General features: G+C 41.2%; 1 protein-coding gene across 3 annotated transcripts in view; it reads left to right on the top strand.

Annotated features, from left to right (window-relative positions):
* The first annotated feature begins 6,465 nt into the window (after nucleotides 1-6,465).
* Veph1 (ventricular zone expressed PH domain-containing 1) overlaps nucleotides 6,466-23,801 on the top strand; it is a 216,441-nt gene continuing 199,105 nt past the window's right edge. Inside the window, exons 1-2 of one of the 3 annotated variants that reach the window (XM_005393090.2) lie at nucleotides 6,466-6,618; nucleotides 15,364-15,635. In XM_005393090.2, the coding sequence (XP_005393147.1) occupies nucleotides 15,498-15,635 (138 nt within the window). In that variant the 5' untranslated portion in view covers nucleotides 6,466-6,618; nucleotides 15,364-15,497. Of the gene's footprint in view, nucleotides 6,619-10,389; nucleotides 10,538-15,363; nucleotides 15,636-23,801 lie in introns of those variants that run through there. The other 2 variants (XM_013518627.1, XM_005393091.2) reach the window with 2 other exon arrangements.

The following is a 23,801-nucleotide window of genomic DNA, read 5'->3' as shown; positions in this document are numbered from 1 at the left end:
AATGTGCATAATTATGAATTGTTTTTTACAATAGATGAAAGAAAATGGGCAATTCTAAAACATCAGTAGGCTGGGGAAATAGCTCAGTGGCACAGTGCCTGCCTGTCAAGTGCAAGGTCCTGAGTTCGATTCCCAGTACAAAAAAAAATTTAAAAACAAAAACATCAGCAAGTTGTGAATGTCTAACAGAAAACCATACAAATAAGATTATAATGTTTAGAGGAAGACAAATAAACAAAAGAAATACAGACTGCTGAAATAGACCTAAGAATATATGTACACTCAGAATGTATTAGGGTTTCTCACACAAACCATGTATAAAGAGTGTACTATTTGCATTAGAAAAATATACCAACAGTATCCAGGAAACTAAAACTAGATTACTACCTCACTAAACAAAAATAAAATTTTGCATTAAAACCTAAGTATGAAAACACTCTACATACTTTACAATAAAGTATGAGAATGTCTATCTTTAAGAACTTTTTGTAAGTAAATATTTCTTAAATGAGACATTAAAAGTATAGCCTATTTAGTTCCCAGCACTCTAGAGGACTGAAGCTGGAGGATCACAAGTTTGAGTCCAGTCCAGGTACTCAATATGGAAAGATGAATTTTTAAAAACAACTAAAAGTAAAAGTTTTTGTTATAAATTATTGTTTTATTATTCAAAATGAAAAAATTAAAATTACTATATTACTCATTGTTTGATAATTATGGCAGGTCTGTGCAGTGGTCTAACATCCACGTTTAATAAGAATGAGTGGATTGACATGCTGCCGTGGAAAGACCACCAGGACATATTAATTGATCAAAGCAATATAGCAAATTCAGTATCACTTGGTATTATCATACTGCAGTGGAATTTCATAGTGTTGAATGAAATTAGAGTGTATGTACCTTGTAACCCAGATTTTCCCTTAAGTGTGACCCATAGGCAAATTCTTGCAACTGTTCACAAGGAAGCACTTACAAGGATGCTCCATTTGGCCTGTGTTTAACAAACACTCACGTAACACTTACTACATTCCAGTCTCTGTTCTAAGCACTTCACAAATACTACTTTATAGAGTCCTCATAAGAACTTCAGAAGGGAGGCACCATGAATATCCTCAGCATACAAGTATTCAAAAAATTCCAACACTAACAAGGAAAAAAAATTACGAGCATTGCCCAAGAATATGTGACTAGTAAGCATCAGGTTGCGAACCTCAGCAGACAGCCCCGCACAAGTGCGCTCCTACTCCACATGGTGCCTTAGTAAAATTCTGCAAACCACTTAAAACTTCATCTAGAGAGGAATGGAGAAGGAGAACATGCTATGTCCATAGGATGAAATGCAATCAACCACTGAAAGGGTATCTCTGCATCCATTCATATGTTATTTATTTATATGGGAATGTAAATACTCGCCGTACCTATTAACAGCAGTCAAAACATAGTAACAATGAATGGGAAAAAATGCAAACAATTATCACACAAAGAGAATCCCCTTGTTTGTGATACTGGGAATTGAACTCAGCTCCTCTGACTTCAAGTCTTAGTGAACAGGGTTAGAGGCTTAGCATTTTCTTTTTTCCGTTTTTACTATTCTCAGACATTCCTAACACTGCAGTGATGATCACTGCGACCGAGTCCTAGAAATGGAATACCTGGATCATTTTTATGTTTCAACTAATTTTTATTTTTTATGAGTACACATTTGCTGTACATAATGACTCAGCCAACTGAAGTTCAGAGTGGAGGCAGTGGTTTATGCTTGCACCAATGGTGTAAGAATGTGCCTTCTCTCCTTCCCTCCCAATGCTGACCACAATTTTTATCAACAGTATTGAGGTACAATTGATGTTGGACATAATTTTCAACTTCTTTGAGGTATATTTGGCAGTATTATACATATTTAAAGTGGACCCTGTCCTAGTTTTGCTTGTGTTTACACTGGTGACATCATGATCTTCATGATGCTTTGTGACTCTTCCTCCCGCATCTTACTCCCCTCCCCCACATGTCCAAGAAACAAGTGATCTCTCTAACTATAGAGTACTTTACATTTTTCATGAACTTATTTAAATAGGACCATCCAGTAGGACTGTATTTGTACTGGCCACTTTTATAATATGCAACTTTGAGATTTATCTATGTTGGTAGATATAAATATTTCAGTCCTTTGTAGTCTTTGTATTATTGAATAGCATATCATTGTATAGATATACCATAATTTGTGCACTTATCTTTCCATAGACTGTTTTTTTCTAGTTTTGGATATTACAAACACAGGTGCTATGGGTATGATATGAACATATGTCTTCATTCTTTGGATAAAGACATAAGCATAGAAAGCCTTTAGGTTCACCAATAATACAGATTTTGATTGTTTAATGGTGTTCCAAAGATCTTGAATTTTCTCTTCGCTCTTTCTTAGTTTTCATTTTATTCTGTCTGAATGTTATATTTCAAAAGGCCTGTTTTCACTCTTTAACATTCTTTTTTCCACTTAATCTAACCTGTCCTTAAGGCTTCCAAATGAATTTTTAAATCTGATTTATTGCATTCTTCATTTCAAGATTTCTGATTATTCTTTTTAAAAATTTCTTTGTTCAATTTTTTGTTTGTGTCTTACATTTTATTCCTATTTTCATTTGATTGTTTATCTGCTTCTCTTGGATCTCATTGGATTTTTAAAGAATCACTCTTTTGAATCATTTATTAAGCATTTCCTCCACTTCAGGAACTTTGGAATCTCTCAGCTGAAAGTTATGACCTTTAGGACGTGTCATATTACCTTGTTTTCTCATTTTTCTCTTGTTACATTCGGGTGGCAACATCATTCTTTCTGAACCACTAAAATGTCCTTTCTCTTGTGAGAACTCTGAAGACAACAGAGCTCTCCAACTCCAAAAGAGTACATACTGTGCTCACATTAACTATTCACAACCAAAAAACAAAGCTACAGGGAAATTACCTTACAGTACCCAGCTGGAAATAAACTTAATACTTCATAAAAAACAGTACCCCCCAAGATACATCTTTAGAAGAAAGCCATCTACTAAGAAAGCCTTTCCATAAAAGGGTTAGAGATAGTCACTCTACCAAATGTACAGAGAGGGTCGGGTGCTCCCTGTGTGGCTGCTCCTACACTGAGAGTGGTGCTCCTCATGAGGCACATGGGAGCTTCCTCAGACACTGTCGACGCTGGCTCTGTTACCTGTAAGGGTCTCTGGCACTGGTGACACTGACAGTAGCGACGGAACTAAAGCACTTGTTCTCTGACTAGATGGTGATGGAGCCCCACGTGCTTCACAGGGAAAGGCAAGGGCAGGAATCACTCAGTGATTCCTCTGTGGCGTGATACCCAGTCTCGGTAGCAGTGTGTGATCAGACACTGGGCGGGAGTAACCTACGATGGAGACTCACACAGGTGTAGTGACAACAGGAGTTGTGCACTTCTTTGCTGCTACTATGCATGCTGCCTGGGCATGGGACCCCCTAACAACCCCTTCTCTCCAGCCGTGTAAACTTGGCGACAGGTTAACGGCTAGGAGCTTTTCCCCAAATTATTTCAGCTCTAGTATCTGCCAGGGATATCGGTGTTGATCACAGCTGAATTCAGGCAAAATTCCTATCCCCTGGAGTGTTTCAGGGTGAGACGAGGGCTGAATGTGCCAGCACCGGGCAGTTTTTCCCCAGACCTTCACGGGCTGTGAACCCCGCAGCCAGGGCAACAGTCAGAGCCACGGCATTACTCAGACTGCCCAGCGTACCTCTGGGCTTGGAGCCGTAGAAACACAGAGTTTTTTCTTATCTTGTAAGCGACAGACAGGCCTTGCATACTGCTGAGGGCAGGGATGGAAAGACCATGCATGTGACAGCCTGCAGTCCTGGATCTTGGGTGAAACCACACAGGCCCGACCATGCCCGTGGTCTCAGAGGGAAAGGTCCCCTATTCCCTGATCCCCCTGGTTCTTAAAGGTGGCCTCCTGCATTCCCCTCAAGTGTCATAACATCTATTCCCAACCTTGTGGCACCCACGGTGGAGGTTGTGTCAGTCACTTGACTGAACCAAGTCTGATTTATGAGCTAGCCACACACAGAGTCACTCTAGCATCATGTTCATTCCGTCCCAGAAATGAGAATGGGCACAGGTTTCTGGCCCTTAGAGCACTGCATGCTCAGACAACACATCAAGATAGCCCCTGGCGACAGCACCCCAGGGACTCACGGTAGACTGTAAATTCCAAACTATTGGGACTCTCTTTCCCCTTTATAGATACAGAAAGAAGACTTTCCCTCCCCCAGCTGTGGAATCAGAGCAGCAGGTGCAGGGATATTTTACTAGTCTTCTGAGGCTGTTGTCTCAGGTCTCTAGATTTTACAGCGTTTCTGTTTCCTACTGTTGATTTTCTGCATCCTTCCACAAGCAGTCCTGGATATGTCTGAGTTTCTATGTCCACAGCAGACTCTCCCAGAGCCAGAAGGCTGACCACAGAAATAGTGTACCGGAAAGGAGTATCGATAGTTTCAGATAAGAATAGGTATTGGCCAAAGATTCTCAGTGCCCATATATAATTCACCCAGTCCGAGTTATCTCTGTACTAACATGTTTTTGGTAAAGAAAAACATCTTGGTCTAATTTTACGGTCAGAGATGTTTTATTTCAAATTCCCCCAAAAGGGTCATGGTTCAGAGCTGGGCAGGAATGGAGGGGAAAAACACAAAGATAGACAAATAATACTGTGTAAAGCTAATTACCAAAAGGAAATGATGAAAATTATGCAAGGGTTGATGGGTTCCATGACTTTGTTTATTGAAGTCAGCTTGTGGCCAGGCACGGCTAAGCAAGCCTTGGAAATGAAGGGGAAGTATTACAAAGCGAACGTGTAGCTGGTTGGGCAGAATTAATTTGGAAAGCTCCGTTCAGGTACACTGAATGACATATTTCTTTCCAAGCCTTTCTTGCTGCTACTGGTGTTTAGAGGAAGTCTGTGTTTGTCTTTGAAGGTCCCATTTGTCACAGATGAGTCCTGATGTGTCTCTTGCTCTACTTAGTCTTTAAGATGTACTCTCAAGAGGATCTTCCCACAAACCTAGGTTAGGTTGATTCGGTCAGGCAGACTTTTTTCAATGATAATGGCAGAAACCCAGCCTAAAATCCCGGAAGTCACTCAGAAATTTAGCAGCACTTGTGGAAAGATAGATCTTTCCAGTTTCAAGGACACAAGGTTTAAGGGCCCAAATAAACTCACCAGGTGTCTTGATGACGCAAAGTTAAGAAAAACCAGATCTTATGTCTTCTTGTCACCTAGTAGTAAAGACTTTTTCCCCCAGGGCAGAACATGCATTTTTGTCCCTGACAGGTCTGGAGGGAGGGTCCACATCTCCCCTAAATTAGTCTGTATGTTCAGGGGAATGTAATTACCTGGGGTGGCTGAGACCAATAAAGGCCCATTCTGTTTATGGGCATCAACTTTACCCAAAGAACAGGGAAATTTGAGTACAGTTTGACTAGAAATAGGATTAGTACATGTTGTGTGGTAAACACAAGAGAAGGTAACCTTCACTAAAATGAATGTGGCCTTTACTTCAGCCGGCACTTTATTTACATAGCAGCATGACTGCCAGTGACACGGCATGTTGCTGTCTCCAGTTTCACACATTATACCTTACTCTCCCCCTCTGCAGTGCCTCTAATACATTCACACATCTTGAATGAAAGCTCTGCTTAGGAAGTGCTCAGAAATACACTATCACTTTATATGTAGGTAAAGGTCCAAATCAATAAAGAGAGAAAGTCTGCGTTATACCCTTAAGGGGAAAGAAGAGCCTGCGGATGTAACAATATAACTGGGCACCACTGATTAATTTATGCATTAGCGGCTTTGGCGTGCATTCTTCTTAAGAAAGAGATGTGGGCCTGCCTGTAAGGAATCCCCAGTACATTAGGCTTAAAGAGAGGAGTTCTATATTTGGAAGGCAAAGGAAGTGAGTTAGCAATTTGAGTTGATGCAAGAGGGAATCACCCTGGCTTGGAAAAATCCCTAGTGCTAGTAGGGGTGCTTGATTCAATTGTTCTATGTTTCATTAGGAATACCAACATGCAGTTAGATTTCTGCTATTTTGCTTTTCTGTGGTATTTTTCTTCTATCATTATACCATCTCATTCCAATACTTCCCTCCTTTCCTCCCTCCCCAAGCCTTTTTCCTGATGCCTGTGAAAAGGCCCCACATCTGATAATTAGTTGAAAACTTCCTTGGTTCTTTAAAGTGAGTTATTCATTAACAGACCTAAATGACTGGTTAGCAGACAAATCTAATTCTTTCAAAGTGCAGATCTGCTCGAAGAAGTTTCTATAAATCTACTATAGAAATAAGGGAAGCATTTTGTTAATCGTTAGATCTAAATAGAAGTTTAGCGGGGGAGAGTTATTTATTTACTGAATTCTGATTATGAACTGTGAGTCCACAGGAGGGAATCAAGTGCACCGCTGGCTTGACAAGCACGCAGGGAGGCGCCAGCAGCCGCAGATAGGACCGGGCTCATGGGTCCCAGCTCAAGGGCTTTAAAGATCAAGCATTTTGCTTTCTGTTTCCAGTGATGGTCAAAGCGTGCTGTATTAAGAGGTATGACTGTCTTTTTTCTGTTTCTTATTTGACAAAAACAAAAGCTAATTATCGTAAATGTCAGAAGCTGCAGGGAGGCAAGGAGTGGGGCTGGAGGAATGGGTCAGGAACTTCGAAGGGTGGGCTGATTACACAGATAAAGCACGTTTGGGAACTGTGTGTCTAGCCACATATGCATGTGTTTCAGTTATTACGGTAAAAAAGTCACTTCTCAGTGGGTGATTAAAACATATCTCTGGGTCTTAGAAGCAGAAAGCTGTGTGCCTAGATTCGCGTGATGTACATTTTTGTTTAGCTCCATGAGAGTCTAGTTTCATTTTCACCACATTTTGTTTACCTCCAGAAAGATTTTGCAATGGACAGAGAAACTGGCCTTGCCTATGGTTGTATATATTAAATGTATGAAGTTAAATAGCATCGTTACAGTCAGTGGGTTGGACAGAGCCACCATTATCATATTATTGCTGTTATTTTTCCCCCTTTGGTATTGCACAGATCTTACAGATTATAATTGAATTTAACCACCGTTTTGTTCTTTCAGACAAACATTTAATTTGGCATAGCAATCAGCCATTGGGTTCGATGGCATTTATATAGTTTTTAATTTAAAAAATAGTAAAATACTGAGGAGATTATTTGAATTGGTCACATAGTTATAATAGATGACATTTAATTGTAAATGAAGATACAATTAACATTGAGTGTTTCTCATAGTTTGAGAGTTTGGGCAAGTTTTCTGGAGAAATAAACCCATAGAATTTGTGTTAAGATTTTTTGAAAGCAAGGTTTACATCATTGCAGAGCAATCATAATTGGTCAAGTCAAAATTTACAAATGAAAATGGACACACTATGAAATCATTATAAGAGATCGCAAAATTCGCAGTTTCAGAAAGTTTATTAGCCTAACGTTTTCTCTTATTCCCTGTGAAGAAAAATGTTTGCTATTTATTTGTGTTCCAGGAGTTGCAATATTTATCCAAAATTATATAAGTTTTTAACTCTTGGCTGGATAGATGGCCAAAATTACTTTTTGTAGGTGCTTATGATAATTGCTACAAAGTTGGACTCGATGAGTTCTGGCCAAAAGACTGAGGCTGAGTCCTTTAGCATCATTCAGAAAAGCCCAGCACCACCGCTCTCGGTTGATGTGAAGTACAGCAACATGCCACAGCAGAGGAAACTGAGCGACAGCGGGAACAATGGACATCGGCAGGGAGGGCAGACAACCATGCGGCCAGTTCCCATGGGAACGCCTGTAGTCTTTTCACACTGTGAAAAAGATGTTCCTTCAAAGGCATCTGTAATCTTTTTCTTTCAAGGGAAAATCTGAGGACTTGATCGAAAGTTTCTACAACCCAAATGGGTCTAAGTTAGTTAGTGGGCATTTTAAATTCAAGTGAATAAAATGCAAGTGTTTTGATGCAGAGGGATGTTGTCCAAAACAGAATGAGTAAAGTCCACAATTTTCTAAAGTGAGGAAATGGGGCAAGTCCTAAACTGAGTTCGAAGCTGGATAAATTCCTCAGAATAAATTGGCTTCCTGAGTCAGTTATGTTTATCAAGCCCTCCTCCAAAAAGCTTTAATTTTTCTATGGGCACTGTCCCAAGGGCAGAAGAATTAAGTCCTCACGTCATGTACGTGTTCATACAGCAGAATCTGCAGATGCATAAGAAGCTATTAGCATATTTCTTGGAGCACACTGACCGTAGGTCACCTTGAAAATCATAAAGAAAGAAACTGGTAGCTGAAAGGCACTCCCTTTTCACTAATAAACACGGGAGCAAATACTGTGCTTGCAAGGCAAATTCAGTTATTGGATTATGCCAGTACACACAGCTGAAGATACATTGTGTGCTAGTCCATGTCTGCTCTGTGGGGAAAACTCTCTTATTGGCAGGGGTAGGACCTCAGCAAGTTTCTCTCTCACCAAGAAATAAGAAAACGTTGCTGAAAAAATCAAGAGGAACGCACATAAGGTAGCGAAGCTGACAGATAACAAGTGAACTACACTAAGGGGCCAGGCCTGGTGCCCTTTTCTCGAATCTCAGCGTTCTGGGGGTCTGAGGCAGGAAGACTACAAGTTTGGGCCAAGCATGGGCAATTTAGTAACTAAGTATGACCCTGTCTCTAAAGAAAAAAAAAACTTTAAAAGGGTTGGGGAGGTAGCTGGGTGTGAAGGCCCTGCCCTGGGTTCAGAATGTAGTACTGCTCTTCACCCCAAGTGAGAGAAAGGATAACTAATATATAAAAGAGATCCAAATGGAAAAGGTATCTTTATACTGTGAACTTATTTTAGTTAGCACCGCAGGGGTGTATTTATTATGTTTCAAAAGGTGTGGCATAGGATGTGTGTAACAGAAAAGAGACCTACAAGAATGATAATGCTGCTCAGGGTATAGTGGATGTCACTTCCTTTGTGGTTGCTATACACCAGGCTCTGTGTTAAATGTTTAATATAATCCCATCCAACCGGCCGGCAACCCAGATCACAATTCTCAGGTGCACGCGAGGAACCTGAAACTCAGCTGGATTCATCCGCCCAGGTTTACACTGCAGGGAATGCACAGCTGAGACTGAACACAGTTGCATCCAGGCTCTAACTCTCTTCCCTCTCTGCTCTCCCTCTGGAGTCCCAGGGTGTGCGCAGTTCTGGACCATACGTGCTTTACAATACGGAAGAACACTGGATACAACCTAGGGATAAAAACCAGTCATAATGACTAGGGATAAAGAAAAGGGAAGGCTAAAGAAATCTAGGCTGTCCCATTAAAATAAGAGACGTTAGAAGTGTCTTATAAACCAGAAAATGACTAAGAAGAAACATGTCTTCTTAGGAGGACTAAATGCTCTCTCTTATAGTGAAACTCTTCCTAGGAACAGGCCTTTACCTGAGGAAGGTGTAAATATGATTGATCCCCGAGTGCCTAGGAAGATTTATTAGATCATTCTGCTGGCACAGCCAACCCGGTTCAACGGAGGCCACCCTGACCTCTCACCTTTGTGGGCAGCCAGGGCCCACATCCTGTGGTCCTGAATGAGATGGATTTCTCTGCAGGACAGCTGCTTGAACGCTTTGCCCGCAGACAGATGATTTGATAGGAAACAGACCTACAACGGGTACAGAAAACTAGAGGGAGAGAAGATTACAGCTTAGAACTGTTGCTTGAAACACACACCTAACAGTTTAAATGGTAAGGGAGGATTTCAGTGGGTTCTTCTTTTTTTCTTCCTTGAAGTGTCCATAGATAAAGCAGGGTAAATTTTATTTAAGAGTCCTCAACGATTTTCACTGAGAACCTCCCAGAGAAGAAAGCGGAGAAATGGAAGTGTAAGCGTGTTTGCAGTGAATTCGTTCCCTTCACTAGCAGCTGCCTATCCCCTTAGACTTGCACAGGCAGAATACGGGCGCAGTTTCTTCAGGAGCTGAGACTCCCTGGGCTGTGGCGGCCCCAGGGCGTGCGTGAATCCGGAGGGGCCGTCGCTCGGGCAGCCCGCTCCTGTCCCCGCAGCCCTCGCCCTGAGCCGCCCGTCCTGCTCCAGCTGCTCCCCACCCCCTGGCAAGTATAGATTTTCACGAACACAGGGAGTTTTTGTCTTCTGTTCAAAACAACTCTCCTCCACCGGAGCGGGCCTTGCGTCCGGCCCAGGAAACAGCGTTTCCCTGGAGGTAGCTCTCCGGGCTGGCGGGGCGCAGCCCGTCACCTGACCCGCTCCGAGCCGCGGTGGCATCGGGCTGCATTCCTTGAATTCTTCCGCTGGGGCCGCAGCGCAGCGAGCAGCTCGAGGGTCACTGAGCCGAGCGCATTCCGCTTGGCTACCCGCGTCCCCCTGCGCGGCGCCCGAGTCCGGCCGGTCTCCCTCCCAGGCTGTAAGCGTGGCTGAGTAGCAGCAAGTGCGCCCGAGGAGGAGCACGCAGGTAAACCGAGTCTGCGGGACCCGAGGCTCCCGACCCGTGCCGCGCTTGCGCAGACCCCGCCCTCTTTTTGTGCTGTATGCTTCTTCTTAGGGAAAGCCGACTTGCGATACCGGCTTAGAAGCAAACCAAAGGAAAACTAAAGAGAGGGCGAGCCTCAGATTAAGATCACTTAAATGATTAGGGAAAGACTTTATGAAGGAAAAAAATTAAAGATGCAAAGTAAAAAGAAATTTTAGAAGTCCGGTTGTGTGTGCGTGCCTGTGTGTGTGTGTGTGTGTGTGTGTGTGTGTATAGGGTTCAATGTAAACCTCGACGTGAATCTTGGTTTGTGTACCCTTGGCCATGATATTTCACCGCACAGGTCCTATTTCCTTTTCATGGAATAGTATCTTCCTACAAGGCTGATAGGAGCACTAAGGGAAAGAGGTGTCTTACAGAGAGTTTGATGTACAGGAAGTCTTTAAACAGGCACACGTACATGCGTATATGTGCGTGCTAACATGAGTGCACGTGTGTGTACACAGTCTTTACATGTACACACATGCACGCAGGCCCCAGGACTATGCCGTTGATCAGTGTAAGGAGTTTCTCAAAATATGAGGCAGAATTTGATCTGGCTTGGACTAGCTCTGCTGTTGCAAAAAAAAAGACGAGCAGGAGAAGCCAGACATCTCAGCAAAACATGAGCAGAACTGCTGAAAACTAAAGGGACTAGCAGCTGTTTATTCAGAAAAGAGTGGTAGAGTGCGACGTTTGGGGTGCTCTGTAAGCGAGGCCTGGTGGGAAGAGAGGCAGCTCAATAGCACTCTCTCTCTCTCTCTCTCTCTGTTTTTTTCTGATACCAGGAATCAAACTCAGAACCTTGTGCTTGCCAGGCAGGCGCTTGTGCCTCTGAGCTATATCCCCGGCCCCCAATAGCATTTCTCACACATGGTTGTGTACATGACTCCCCAACACCCAAAGAGGCCTTTGTCCTGGTAGACCAACTGGTTTCAGCCATAACTGCAGCATTTCTTGGGGTGTCTTTGGGTCACTGGTTGCTTTCCTCCCTGAATATCAAATTTTCGTTGCATCAAGTTATCCTTACAACTAAGTGACTCAATACTTGGGACACACTCAGAGTAGTGCCCAAACACTGCTGGCAAACACCTACTGAATACCAGTTGTTGGTGATGTAGAGGCAAAAGCAGGGATGAGGTCTTTCCTGCCTTCCTAAAGGGTCATGGCTGACACCCTTAAACCAAAACCCCGGTTAACCAGAGAAAAGCGTGACACACATATTTGCTCATACTTTTACTGTGACACAGAAGCCTTCCACTTGATGACCCAAAGACTCAAGGTGAACCCTTCATTTCTAAACTTAGTTGCAGTGAAGCATGGACAGTCAGTTAAAACTGATTGGACAAAAAAAAGTACAATCTAATGTTAGTAAACCAAATGGAGAAACCCAGTAAAGTCTATCCTCCATTCAGATTTTGTTGGCTTCTCTGGGAAGCATTCCTTCCTCCCTGGTACGGAGCGGGACCCCGTCTGGAATGGGAGTCGTATAGTCTACTATCAGAAAAGGTAGGCTGGAAAATTTCCTTGTAGACTGCTCCAAGACAGAGAGGGAGAAATTAGTATTTTTCAGCTTTATGGCTTGCTTTGGGGGAACGGAGGAGTTCCAATTTCTGTGACCTGTGTTGGACAAGAGAAATTCTACTCTCTGTGACTTGCCTTGGGGGAGAGAAAGGAGATCAGGAGACAAGAAGACAGGAAAAAGTTGGAGAAAAACTTCCTTTCTGAGGCTGATTCTGGGGCCTTTATGTCATTATCTGAGCCTCAGCAACATCATAATTTTGCAAAGATCTTTTTTACGTTTCATCAGCTCGATTGTCAAAAGACTCCAGTAAACTTGACTAGGGAAACATTAATTTCACCTTACAGATGAGACAACGGAGGCTCGGGGAAGGGAAAAGCATGAACCAAGGTCCCACCGTTTCTGAATGGCCAGGCTGGGCCTTGAATCTCCTTCCCAAACAAATGACTTCTTATATATTCCGCACATACGTAGTGAATGAAACCTGTAGAAGTCTTACCCATCTTAAGTGGTGTTGCTCAAAGGCCATTTCCTCCACAAAGCCCTTCTTTGTCCTCTTCCCTAAGCTTTTTGAAATATCCAGGAGACGTTTCTGTCACTCATCCCATATTGCAGTGTGCTTGATGCAAGTTTCATCTCTCCTCACCCAATGCCTGGGTCTGAGAAGGTCTTTCTGTACAGCTCAGGGCCCCAAGAAACATTTTGCACTCTTTGGGCATTCAAGAGTATCGGTGGCAGCTGGCACCGTGATGTGGATCCCCATCAGATGAAGAGCCTCTGGGTGCTTCTCTGCTCCTGCACAGATCCCTGCTCCTTCTTGGAGCACCTGCTTGCATGTGTCTGGGGCACCCGGATCTGCCTTAGGAAATGCCAGGTAATATCCAACAAACTTCAGACAAATGAAGTGCCAGGGTAATATCCAAACAAACTTATGAAATGCCAGGTAATATCCAAACAAACTTTGAGGTGAACTTATTTCTACCTAGTTTTCTGTTTTCATGGATATTATTTCATTGAGATGATCTCTACAGATACCTAAGACCACAAAGAGAATGTGTTAAAAAGAAGATTCAGGAAAACACTGCCTGAATTTCGGGGTAGATATTATAATGCACTTCCGCATCTGCCAGGGTGCAGACTTCTCTGCAGTACCCTCAGTCTGCTCTTTTTCTGTCCAGTTCTCTTCTTTCCTCTTCCCGAGCTTTTCTGCTTGTGACTCTCCTGCTGTCTGGTTGTTTTAAATCCTGGAGGGACAAGGATGCTGGACAGAAGAGGTGTTCCTTTTCTTACTTTATGACCCCACCAATACCTTTATTCCTGCTACTATTGCTTATAGGGTTGCTACTCTGAAGAGTAGCCTCACATCACTGTATCATAGTGCGCATGAACTTGGAGCCCAGCACTGGAATTTCTAGGTCTAAATCCCAGCTCCTCAGCTTATCATCTGCAGTACTGGGGTATGCTACTGTATTTAACTGCCTTACAGTTTCTCACTTTAAAAAATGGGATATGATACGTCTTTAGGTATATGTCTTTACTCGTAACAACTTTATGTATATCTAATGAGTCAACATTAATCAGAAAAATCTGTGCCTGGCACACAGACAAAGATGTGTAAGTACTGGGCATCATTTTCTAAAGCTAATAGATAGGTCAAAAATTGCATATAAGCAATAATATCTTTGAAAACCCTAATATTTGGGGGTTTTGAGGCAGGGTTTCACTATGTAGTGTAGGCTGGCCTGAAATTCACTTATATAACCCAGGCTGGCCTTGAACTCATGGCGGTCCTCCAGCCTCAGCCTTTCGAGTGCTGGGATTACATGTGTAAGCCATGATGGCCGACCTGAAAAATCTCAATATTGTCCATGCATTGCATCATTTAAATCCTGTGATAGCTTATTTAGTTCAGTATCTCATGAATGACTTAGCTTGTGTTTAGAGACCACAACGTATGTATCTTGAAACTTTAAAATTGTGTTCAGCACAAAGAAGCACACCCACAGCAACCTTGGAGGGAAGGTTTGAAGTCACTGAAGGAACGTCCAACCCTCCTCACCCTTTCCATCCTCAGAGGGATGAAATGCTGAGCAGAAGCATTTTATTGCTTTATTAAATAACTCATTCCAGGCCATAGGCGAACCTATGTCGTTTGTGCTGCAGCCAGCTGTTCATCATTGTTGCAAGCTCTAAAAGGTTCGCCATTACTCCTCTAAGCAGTCACTCTCTGCACATGTGGCTGCATTTGTAAGTTATCTGCATGTTTGAAGTGATTCCAGTCCACTGTAGATTCTGGGGGAAGCCTGCTGGTTCCAAATCAGGAGACAAGCCCTGCCACAGCTACAATGGATTCTTGGGGAATTCATTAAATCTCCCTGGCCTCCTTTAAATGATTACTAACGTCTGTACTAATACAAATTGGTCTATACTTTTATTAGATCCAAAAGGGGGCTGATGAGAATAACCATATATCTAATTTGTGCCATTGCATACTCTCTGTGGACTGTTAGTTGAATGAAAAGTTCAGTAGGACTTTATTATTTCAGCAATGGGAATATAGGGAGGATTGACTGATCTGAAAACACTTCTCTTTTAACCTACACTGCAGTGCTATCATGTTTAATGTCAGTGCTCAAGTTGAAGTTCATGCTGATGTTCAGTACAGAATTTTCTAACCCCACACTTTTAGGCAGAGTTCTTTATTTCGTTGTTTTTGGAATAGAAAATGCATAGGAATAGGGCAAGTCCTTAGGTCACCTTCTGCACAGATGTAAAGGGGACTTCTATTGCCAATATAGCCAGGAAGTCCCCCCAAGAGGGTAGGAGCTGGTAGCTTTGTCAAAGCTCTCAAGAAGGGGCTTAGGCATTTGGGTCTAAAGCGTATTTCCTGTGCTCTATTTTTTCTTTTATCTCCCTTTCTGTTTGATTTCCATGGTTATCTGTTTAGGAAATATCTGGCACTTGTTGGGCATGTTTATTGCCTATCGACTTGTTTCCTTTTACATGGAATGTGGAAAGACATAGAAAAAAAATGGGAGAAAAGTAAGTATGGTTTTTGTGCTGCTTTGTAAAGTTTGAACTAAACTAAAGAAAGAGCTCATTTGAAGATTATCAAGTCAGGATCTGTTACCCTGTGTGTTTCCAAGTCTCCCTTTCTCTCTCTTTCTCCCTGCCAGGCACCAGCGTCGCACTCTGAGCTCATGCTATTCTGCCAGTGACTATATTGTATCATTTGTTTCCCTTACAGAAGTGCCACAGAAGACCTTAAAGTCTGGAGAAAAATGACCTCTTGTGGAATATGAAATTCACCTTCTGTTGCAAGTTTTTCTCTTATGAATCTCAGAGAGCTGAACATATGGCTTACTGATCAAACTCCTCAACATGCATCAACTGTTCAGGCTGGTTTTGGGACAAAAAGATCTTTCACGAGCTGGGGACCTCTTCTCCTTAGATGACTCTGAGATTGAAGACAGCTTAACAGAAGCTTTGGAGCAGATTAAAATAATTAGCTCATCATCAGTAAGTAAACTGCTTTATACACCAAATCCCTGAAAGGGCCTATCCTAGAGCCAAAGGATTGTATATTTCTTGGGGAAAAGTAATACCTTTGCAAGACAAAGAGGTGCTGTGGGTTACGTGGTGTCTAAGAAATAACACTGGGGAAGTCATTAGCTTAGGGAGCAGCAAGGCCACCTTTTGTCCACTCCTAGAGACTAGAACTCTGGAATTCCAGAGTGGAATTCTCACAAATGGATTATTTAAGGTCTGTTTTTGCATCCTTGAAATGACATGGAGAGGCGAGGTAACACATTCAAGAAAAAGCAGACCTGCCGCATCATACAACAGCATCAGCAAACGAGGCAGGGTGTGTGCTGGAGAGGCTGAGTAGTGAAAGACAGCAGGGGGACACCTCCTGCCACACAGGTACTAAGAGACAAGGATGACAGTCGCCTGCTACCAGAGGTGACAGTTGCCAGGGGTTGGTAATGCTGATTCTGTTTACTTGTGTGTTGTCTCTTTTCTATATTTTTCCTCTTCTCTGTCTTCTACACCTCTCCCCGTTTAATTCAATCCATCCCTTATTAACCCCTGGTGTGATCAGTCAGATCGCAAAGGGGATGGGTGCAGAGTACTCGGCATGGCTTGATGTTGACGCTGGCTGCACTCAGACCCTCTGTGAGACTGGCTCCACCGCAAAGGCCTAGGCCGCTTATCCTCTTGTCCCACCCACACAATTCAAAGTCTTTGCTAGCCCTTGACGCAGACGCCTGCTGGAAAACAGAACGTGTTAAGACTCTAACCATAAAGTTCGGAATTGGCACATGTGTACATGTTTCAGCTCTAACGGCTCTCTTCCATGTTATAATAAAGCATGCCTGCGTGCTCTCTTGCTGGCTGCCATGAACATGCCAAATCTCCCTACTGACCGCTAAGTCATTGCCCGAACAACCCTTCTTTTCTCAGGTAGTATCTTCAGCAGCAATCACATGTCCACTTTTTTCCAGCATGTTTGTCAACGTAGCCTAACACGTGAAACAGTGTCCCTGGTGCGTGTCCTCCTTCTGAGTAGAATTTCTGTGCTGTTTCTAGCAGCCCCCTTCTTCATTCCTCTGGAAATAAATTGGCTTGAGTATGCTGCTGATTTTTATTTTCCTAATGGGAAAAAAACAAAACAAACCAAAAATCCAAGGTCCCTAAAGTATATTTCCACCAGAGGTCACTAGTGGTCAATGATTTCTTTTGTTCTGTTCATCGCTTGCTTTGTTTTACAGTTATCAAATTCAGAATTTGAGGTCCTATTATATCCCCACTAGTTTAAGTGATAAGGCTGAGAGGTGCCTCCCTTATTAGGAGCATTGTCAAAACTTTAAACCCTCAGAGTAGCGTCCTACCCAGCCGGCAGGTCTGGAGAACAAGCCTACATGCCTTCCACATTTACTAACTTCGATTACATCTCACTTCATTCATTTATCTGCTCCCATCAAGGGAGCAGAAGAAAGATGATGGTTCCTAATATACATGTATTAAGCTTGAGGCAACCAACACCAATAGCTCCTTGTCTTTCTTTTCTGATTAATCCACTGAGCCACCCTGCTCACTTTCTTGTGCGCTGCACTGTATCCTTCCCAGGTCTTCCTTATTGGACCTTTCCTAATGACCCTGTGTGTCAGTGATGAGAAAAATGAATAAGAAAATGCCTTCTAAATTGCCTTTTCCAGCTTCCTTCCAGGACAGAAAGCCCTTCCTGACAGATAGGTGGCCTCCTCCTTTTGCATTTGCAAGGGTGAAGATCCAAGAAGTGTTGGTATTTTTTTCCTTCTGTCAAATTTCCTTTGGTAAAATAATTTCTCTCCATTGCAGGAAACTGATGGGGCTGTCATCCAAGTTCCTTTCCACGGATGGCTCCCTATCCTGTCCTGGCAGGGGAAGGACAGACAAGAAGGGGCCACCTGAGCCACTTGTCCATCTGGGTTTATTTCCCAGTAACTCTAGGGAAGAAATCACCACAGGGTGATTCATCACAATGACACAGTTGTGCCAACGAGGCAATCCTTTGTTTTCTTGCTGTCTGTCACTACAGCTGCCTTGCTGTGCCACTTCTGTATCTGAATATTTCAGCCTTTCTTCCACATCTGTGAGATACCTCCCATATGTTCATTTGTATTGTTTGCTATAGCTATCCTAACTTGTTCTGTTGCTTATGATCAAAGAATCCTGACAAAGACATAGCTCTTTGTCGGTAGAAGGAAGATCAAATGATTAGCATGTTCCTTCTTTTAGCCAGACGAAATCTTTCTCTTTGGACTTTCTACTCATTGTTCTTTGTTCTACTCCCAACAATTAAAAGTCTAGCTCTGTTTATATAAGAAGAACTAGGTCTTTGAAGATGAGCATCAGATCTCACCTCTAGCTTCTTTCCTTCTAACTAGATATTGTTGGCATCCTTGTGTTCTTCCATGGCAAGGGACCTGTGTCAAGGAAAGGTTGTGGCATCTGACATCATGGCCCTTAACTGCCAGGTCTGGAAAACTCATGCTGTCTAAAGCTTTGGGTGTGTAAATTAGAATCCAATTTACTGATTAACAATGAAAAGTATAACCTACATGGGTCTGAATTTTTGTGTGTTTTATGCTGTTCTGCCCATGTCTATTTGCTCAGCCTTTACAGAGAAGGGATAATTTGTTACTTACATTGCTTCCTCCTTTGTTACTGTCTATTGCATCCTTCCTCCCTGAGGTACATGTAACTCAAATGTATAGATACCCCTGTACAGTGTCAAATTAACCTGTAGCTGCCTAATCCCACAAGGACGTAGTTTATTAGTTTAATCCTCAAAAAGCAATTTTGTTTCCAAAGTCCTGGAGAATGCTTCACTGTAGTTCCAAGAACTTTCTACAGTCAAAACATTTTGGTTGCCTTCCCTGGAATTTTCTTAATTTGTGATTATGATTTATCATTGTTTAGTACTTGGACCAATTGCTTGGAACACTTGGTGACACCAATCAAATGCAATACTCTGTTTTTAAAATTTCCTTTCGAGAGTAACATCACACATTGTCAACATTTATTTTGTAATATGTTAAGATTTTCAGGTGGAACCAAATCTTGTAATTATATAACTTGAAAAATTTTAAGTAATTTATGTCACATTTTAAACCACTATTAATATAGTCATGTCTTTAGATCTCAGTGCAGCATACTGATACCCCTTACACACCCTGGTTTTGATTTTGTCAAATGTCTCATGTAATCACCCCATGCTTTTTATTTAAAAATCTAGTAAGCAAGCCTCTAATCCTTCTTCAAAGTTACAAGATTATTGAACCCTACTAGATTCCAGTCCCCAGATCATTTCTTGTTTATCATGAGTTATTCCAAAACACTGCTGTAAAATATTTTGCCCTCATGCTTTGCTTTGAAAATCTGACTCCTCACTCAAAATTCTTGCTAATTTCCTTAGAGTTTTTTCTTTTCAAATCCTTTCTGGACTACCTTTACCACTAATTATTTCCTTTACTAACTTGGCTTTCCTCCCAGACAACCTCAAGTGAGATTGTCTTCTTATCCACTCATACACTTCTTCCATTTTCCATGAATACTCACCACATGGCCAACCCATGCACTCACTTTCTAGTTCTCTTTAACTTTTTAAAACAATGAAACATATTAAGCAATCAGAACATACCATTTAAGAAGTTAGGCATAATGGAAATCCCTGCCAATCTCTCTCTGTCTTGTTCCATTCTCCTCCCTTACGCTTCCCAGCTTAATCAATATCCTCATTGTAGTTTTCATCCATACATGGTTTTATTTCTTTGCTACATACACATGATTCTAAAAGTATTAGTAGCGTTGTACTGTATTTCATGTTTTTAAAACTTATATAAGTATTATCATAAAACTCCATACTAGTTTTCAAGATTTATCCATTTTGGTACATGGAGTTTCATTTATGTAATAGTATATTGCATTATATGAATATTTACAATTTATTTATCCATTTTTCTTTTGATTAACATTTATTTTTAGACAGTGCTATGTAGACATTGTTATAATTGGGGATTTTGGCAAATGTATTTCTAAGATAGATAACAAAAAATGAAGCAACTGGCTTTACTGGTTTTAGAATTCTGTGTATTTCCAACTTTATGATATATACCAAATTGCTTTCTAATGTGTGTACTAATTTAAACTGCCATTAACAGTATATAAGAGTTCTAATGCTTACTTTTATCACATTTAAAAACTTCTTTCCAACCTAAAGGCAGCAGCTTGCATTGCTATTTAAATGTGTACCCTTCTTCCTAGTGAGGTTGACCATTGTTTTCTATATTTGCTTCCTCCTCAGTGAAGCTCTTCCTTACTTTTTTTTCCCCCCTTTTTCTATTGCAATTTTTAAACCTTTTCTTACTAACCTAGAGTGCCTTTCAGATTCCGGTAGTATTCCTTGGTTTCTTAGACAAGTTGTATAATTCACTCCAGTAAGCAGCCTGTCTCTTGCTTTGTAACCCATTCTCATTAGATATGGCAAGTATCCACAAACTTCTTAGAGACTGCTTTCTTTTTTGTGCCAAAACATCAGTTTGTTTTTGTTCTTTTATAGGTTTATGTTAAACTTCTCAGTTTTTATGAAAAAGTCTGTCAATGTATTGATTAGATATAATATATATTTATGTATATATATATCTATATTTGAAAAAAATAACATCATGCTATTATCCTCTTAGCTGCAAACATTGCATTTATACCCATTTATTTAGATCTTCATAAATATCTTTTAGTGATATTTTGTGCTTTGTTTTCTTAAGAATTTTAAGAATTTTGAACTTGGTCTGATGGTGCACACCCTAATCCCACACTTGGAAGGCTGAGGTGTGAGTTTGAGGCCTGAACTCTATCGTAAGATCCTGTCACAAAAAAAGAATATGATAATTTTAAGAATCTTCTACATCTCTTTTTAAATCTTTTTTTAAGATGAGATTATAAATGGTATTCTTTTTTTAAATTTGTATTTTCCAACTTTTTTCAGATGATTATAACACAAATTCTTTTTAGTGATTTAGTGTTCTGTAAACTTACTCAAGTCTCCTAATCACTTATCTATAAACATTTTCCTATTTTCAAACAGTATTTGTTAGGACACCGTGGATGCTGGGATATAGATATTAGCAATATAGATCAAATGAAACCTTGGCATCATCTGTATAATTGGTTAGGCAGAAAATAAAATTGATAACAAAAATATAGAGCATATTAGAACATGACAATTAAATGCTACATAAAAAATAAAACAGAATAAAGACAGGAGGTTGAAGCTTTGAAAATTTCAAATAGGAAGATAAGGTAGTCCATTTAAACCTTGAAAGAGTTGAAGAAGCAATAGTTATGGCTATCTGGAAAAATTCACTTCAGGCAAGAGGACCACCAGGTACAAAGGTCCTCAGCTTGTAACCTTGAGTTTTAGGAACAGCAGTAAGGCCAGTATGGATTTATTGGGGGAGCAAAGGAGGATGGTCATAAGAGATAAGGTCAGAAAAGAAGTACATGCTGGGCTGGGTAGGTCCCTGGGCAGGTACTAGAGAGTTCTGAGAAGACGTAACATAATTTGGCTTTCCTTTTCTTGTTTTGGGAATAATCATTAGAAAGTAAGGGTGGAACCAATGAAAACAATCAATTATCCATAACCCAGATAAGAAGCACTGGCCATCATGGAGGGATGGTGATAGCAAGAAGTACAATAGTCCCCCCTCTTTTGTGGTTTCATTTTTGGAGGTTCCATTCGCCTGTGGTCAAACAGGGCCTGAATGTTACATGAAAAATTTCAGAAATAAACAACTCGTGAATTTTAGATTGCCTTTGTTCTGGCAATTTAATTTGTTGTGCGATGAAATCTCATAATAAATGAAATTTATTTTGTCCTACCTGGAAGGTGAACCAAGAATTCACCCAGCGTATTCACACTGTATATGCTACCCAACTGGGAGTCATAGTTGATTATTCAATGGACTGTCATGTTGTTGCAGTACTTGTATTACAGCAACCTTATTTTACTGAATAAGGGTGTCAAAAATAGTGCCAAAATAAAGTTCAAAAGTAATAATGCTGGCAATTTACTTCCTTTATGTGAAAAATGTACTTCCTTTATGTGAAAAAGTGGAAATTCTCAATTTAATATGGAAAAAATCATGCTCAGGTTGCTAAGATCTAAAGTAAAGTATTTTTAGAGAAAGTGACCACATTCCCATAAGTTTTATTGTATATTGTTATAATTGTTCTATTTTATTATTAGTTAATATTGCCACTCTCATTGGACAAGGTGAGACACCATAATCTCATGGGACATTACTTGGCATGCCTGTAATCCCAACACCAGGGAGGCTATGGCAGGAGGGTCATTGGAAGTTCGAGCTAGTCTGGGCTCTATAGTGAGGCCAAGGACAGCCTGGACTGCGAGCCTCTGTCTCAAAAAACATATACTTACCAATCTTCTCTGCATAATTTAGAAATTAAATTTGATCACAAGTACATCTGTATAGCAAAAAATAGTGTATATAAAGCTCAGTTCTATCTGTGGTTTTAGGCATCTACTAGGTATCTTGAACATATTCGGTGGGTAAAGTCATTGTGTTAGACATTGTGTTAGACAGCTATTCACTGCTGTGACAAAACACCTGAGAAAAGAGAAGAACAATTTAAAAGAGGAAAGGTTTACTTTTGGCTCACAATATCAGGTATTTCAGTCCACGACTGGCCAGCTCCCAGGCAGAAACGTGACACAAGTGTGTGATGGAGGAAAGCTGCTCCTCATGGTAGCCAGAGGAAGCAGAAAGGAAGAAAGCAAGGAAAGAGCCAGACACAACCCCGGGACACCACTCCAGTGATCTACTTCCTTCAATTAAGCTCCACCTCCTGTAGTTTTTACTACCTTTCAGTAGTCTGTTCAATTATGAACTACCTCTGAACATGGCAGTACTTGGGGCCAAGCCTTAAACACAGAAGCTTTTGGAGGAATATTTTAGATCTAAACCATAACTGTCATAGCCAGATTCTGGGTATATTTTTTAAGGTGGAACAAACAGGATTTGCTGATGTGAGTGGAGAGGGGAAGAAAAGAAGAAGAAGAAGAAGGAGGAGAAGGAGGAGGAGAAGGAGGAGGAGGAGGAGAGTAGAGGAAAGGACAGGACAGAGAGGAGGGGAGAGGAGAGGAGAGGAAAGGAGAGGAGAGGAGAGGAGTGGAGAGGAGAAGAGAGGAGAACTTGAAGATTTTTGGCCTGAGTATCTAGTTTGATGACTAAGATAAAGACTGAGAAAGGAACAGATTTAGAGAGGTGGTAAGGGGGAGGTAGAGTGGGAAGAAATTACAAATTCTGCTTGGGACATATGTAATCTGAGCTATCAAACTTCTGAGTGTAGATGTCATGTGGATAGTTGAGTATATGAGTCTAGAGTTCTGAAGTTTGGGCTGGAAATTATAATTTTGAAACTAATCACCCTTGAGTTCAAGATCATGAAAGGAGTGATTATAGACTAAAACTAAGGAAGTCCAAAGACTAAAACCGGTCCTCAGATAATGAAGGACCAGTAAAGTAGGCTGAAAAGAAAGATATAGTGGAAGGAGAAACTCAGTAAAACATGTGTTGCCAGAAAAATCATGTGAGAAAACTGTTCCATAGATAAAGTCAAGTCAAATACTGTTTCAGCCAAGTAAGATAAGGACTGAACAGTCATCATAAATTCAGGCACATGAACATCATCCTAACTGGAAAAGAGCAGTATAACTAGGTGGCTTGGGATGAAAGCTGGATTGGAAGTAGTTCAAGACAATGGCAGGAAAAAAATAGAAGAAATAAGCAGTGACACCTTGAACATTTCCCATAAAAAGCCAAAACATGGGTTGATACCTACAAATGATAGTGTTGTAGTTTGTGTCTGGATGTCCCCTCAAAGCCTCATGCAGTCACGGAGGGCAGGCTTTTTCCGACATGGCTGAATCTAAAGTTTGTGATTGATTCATGGTCCAGTGCTGGGACTAAGAGAGTGAGTGCTACACCTGCCGTAGGGCAGGTAGCCTGCATACAATATAAGGGATAATGGGATTAAGGAGAACGAGTTATCCTTTTCCTATTTTTTGTTTAAAGGAAGTTTTCTGGCTTTTCAATGTAGGGATGCTTGCTCCAGGCTTTC

The sequence above is a fragment of the Chinchilla lanigera genome, unplaced genomic scaffold, assembly GCF_000276665.1.
Source record: "Chinchilla lanigera isolate Chin_1 unplaced genomic scaffold, ChiLan1.0 scaffold00047, whole genome shotgun sequence".
Taxonomy (NCBI): domain Eukaryota; kingdom Metazoa; phylum Chordata; class Mammalia; order Rodentia; family Chinchillidae; genus Chinchilla; species Chinchilla lanigera.
This window is presented reverse-complemented; position numbering and strand designations above follow the sequence as displayed.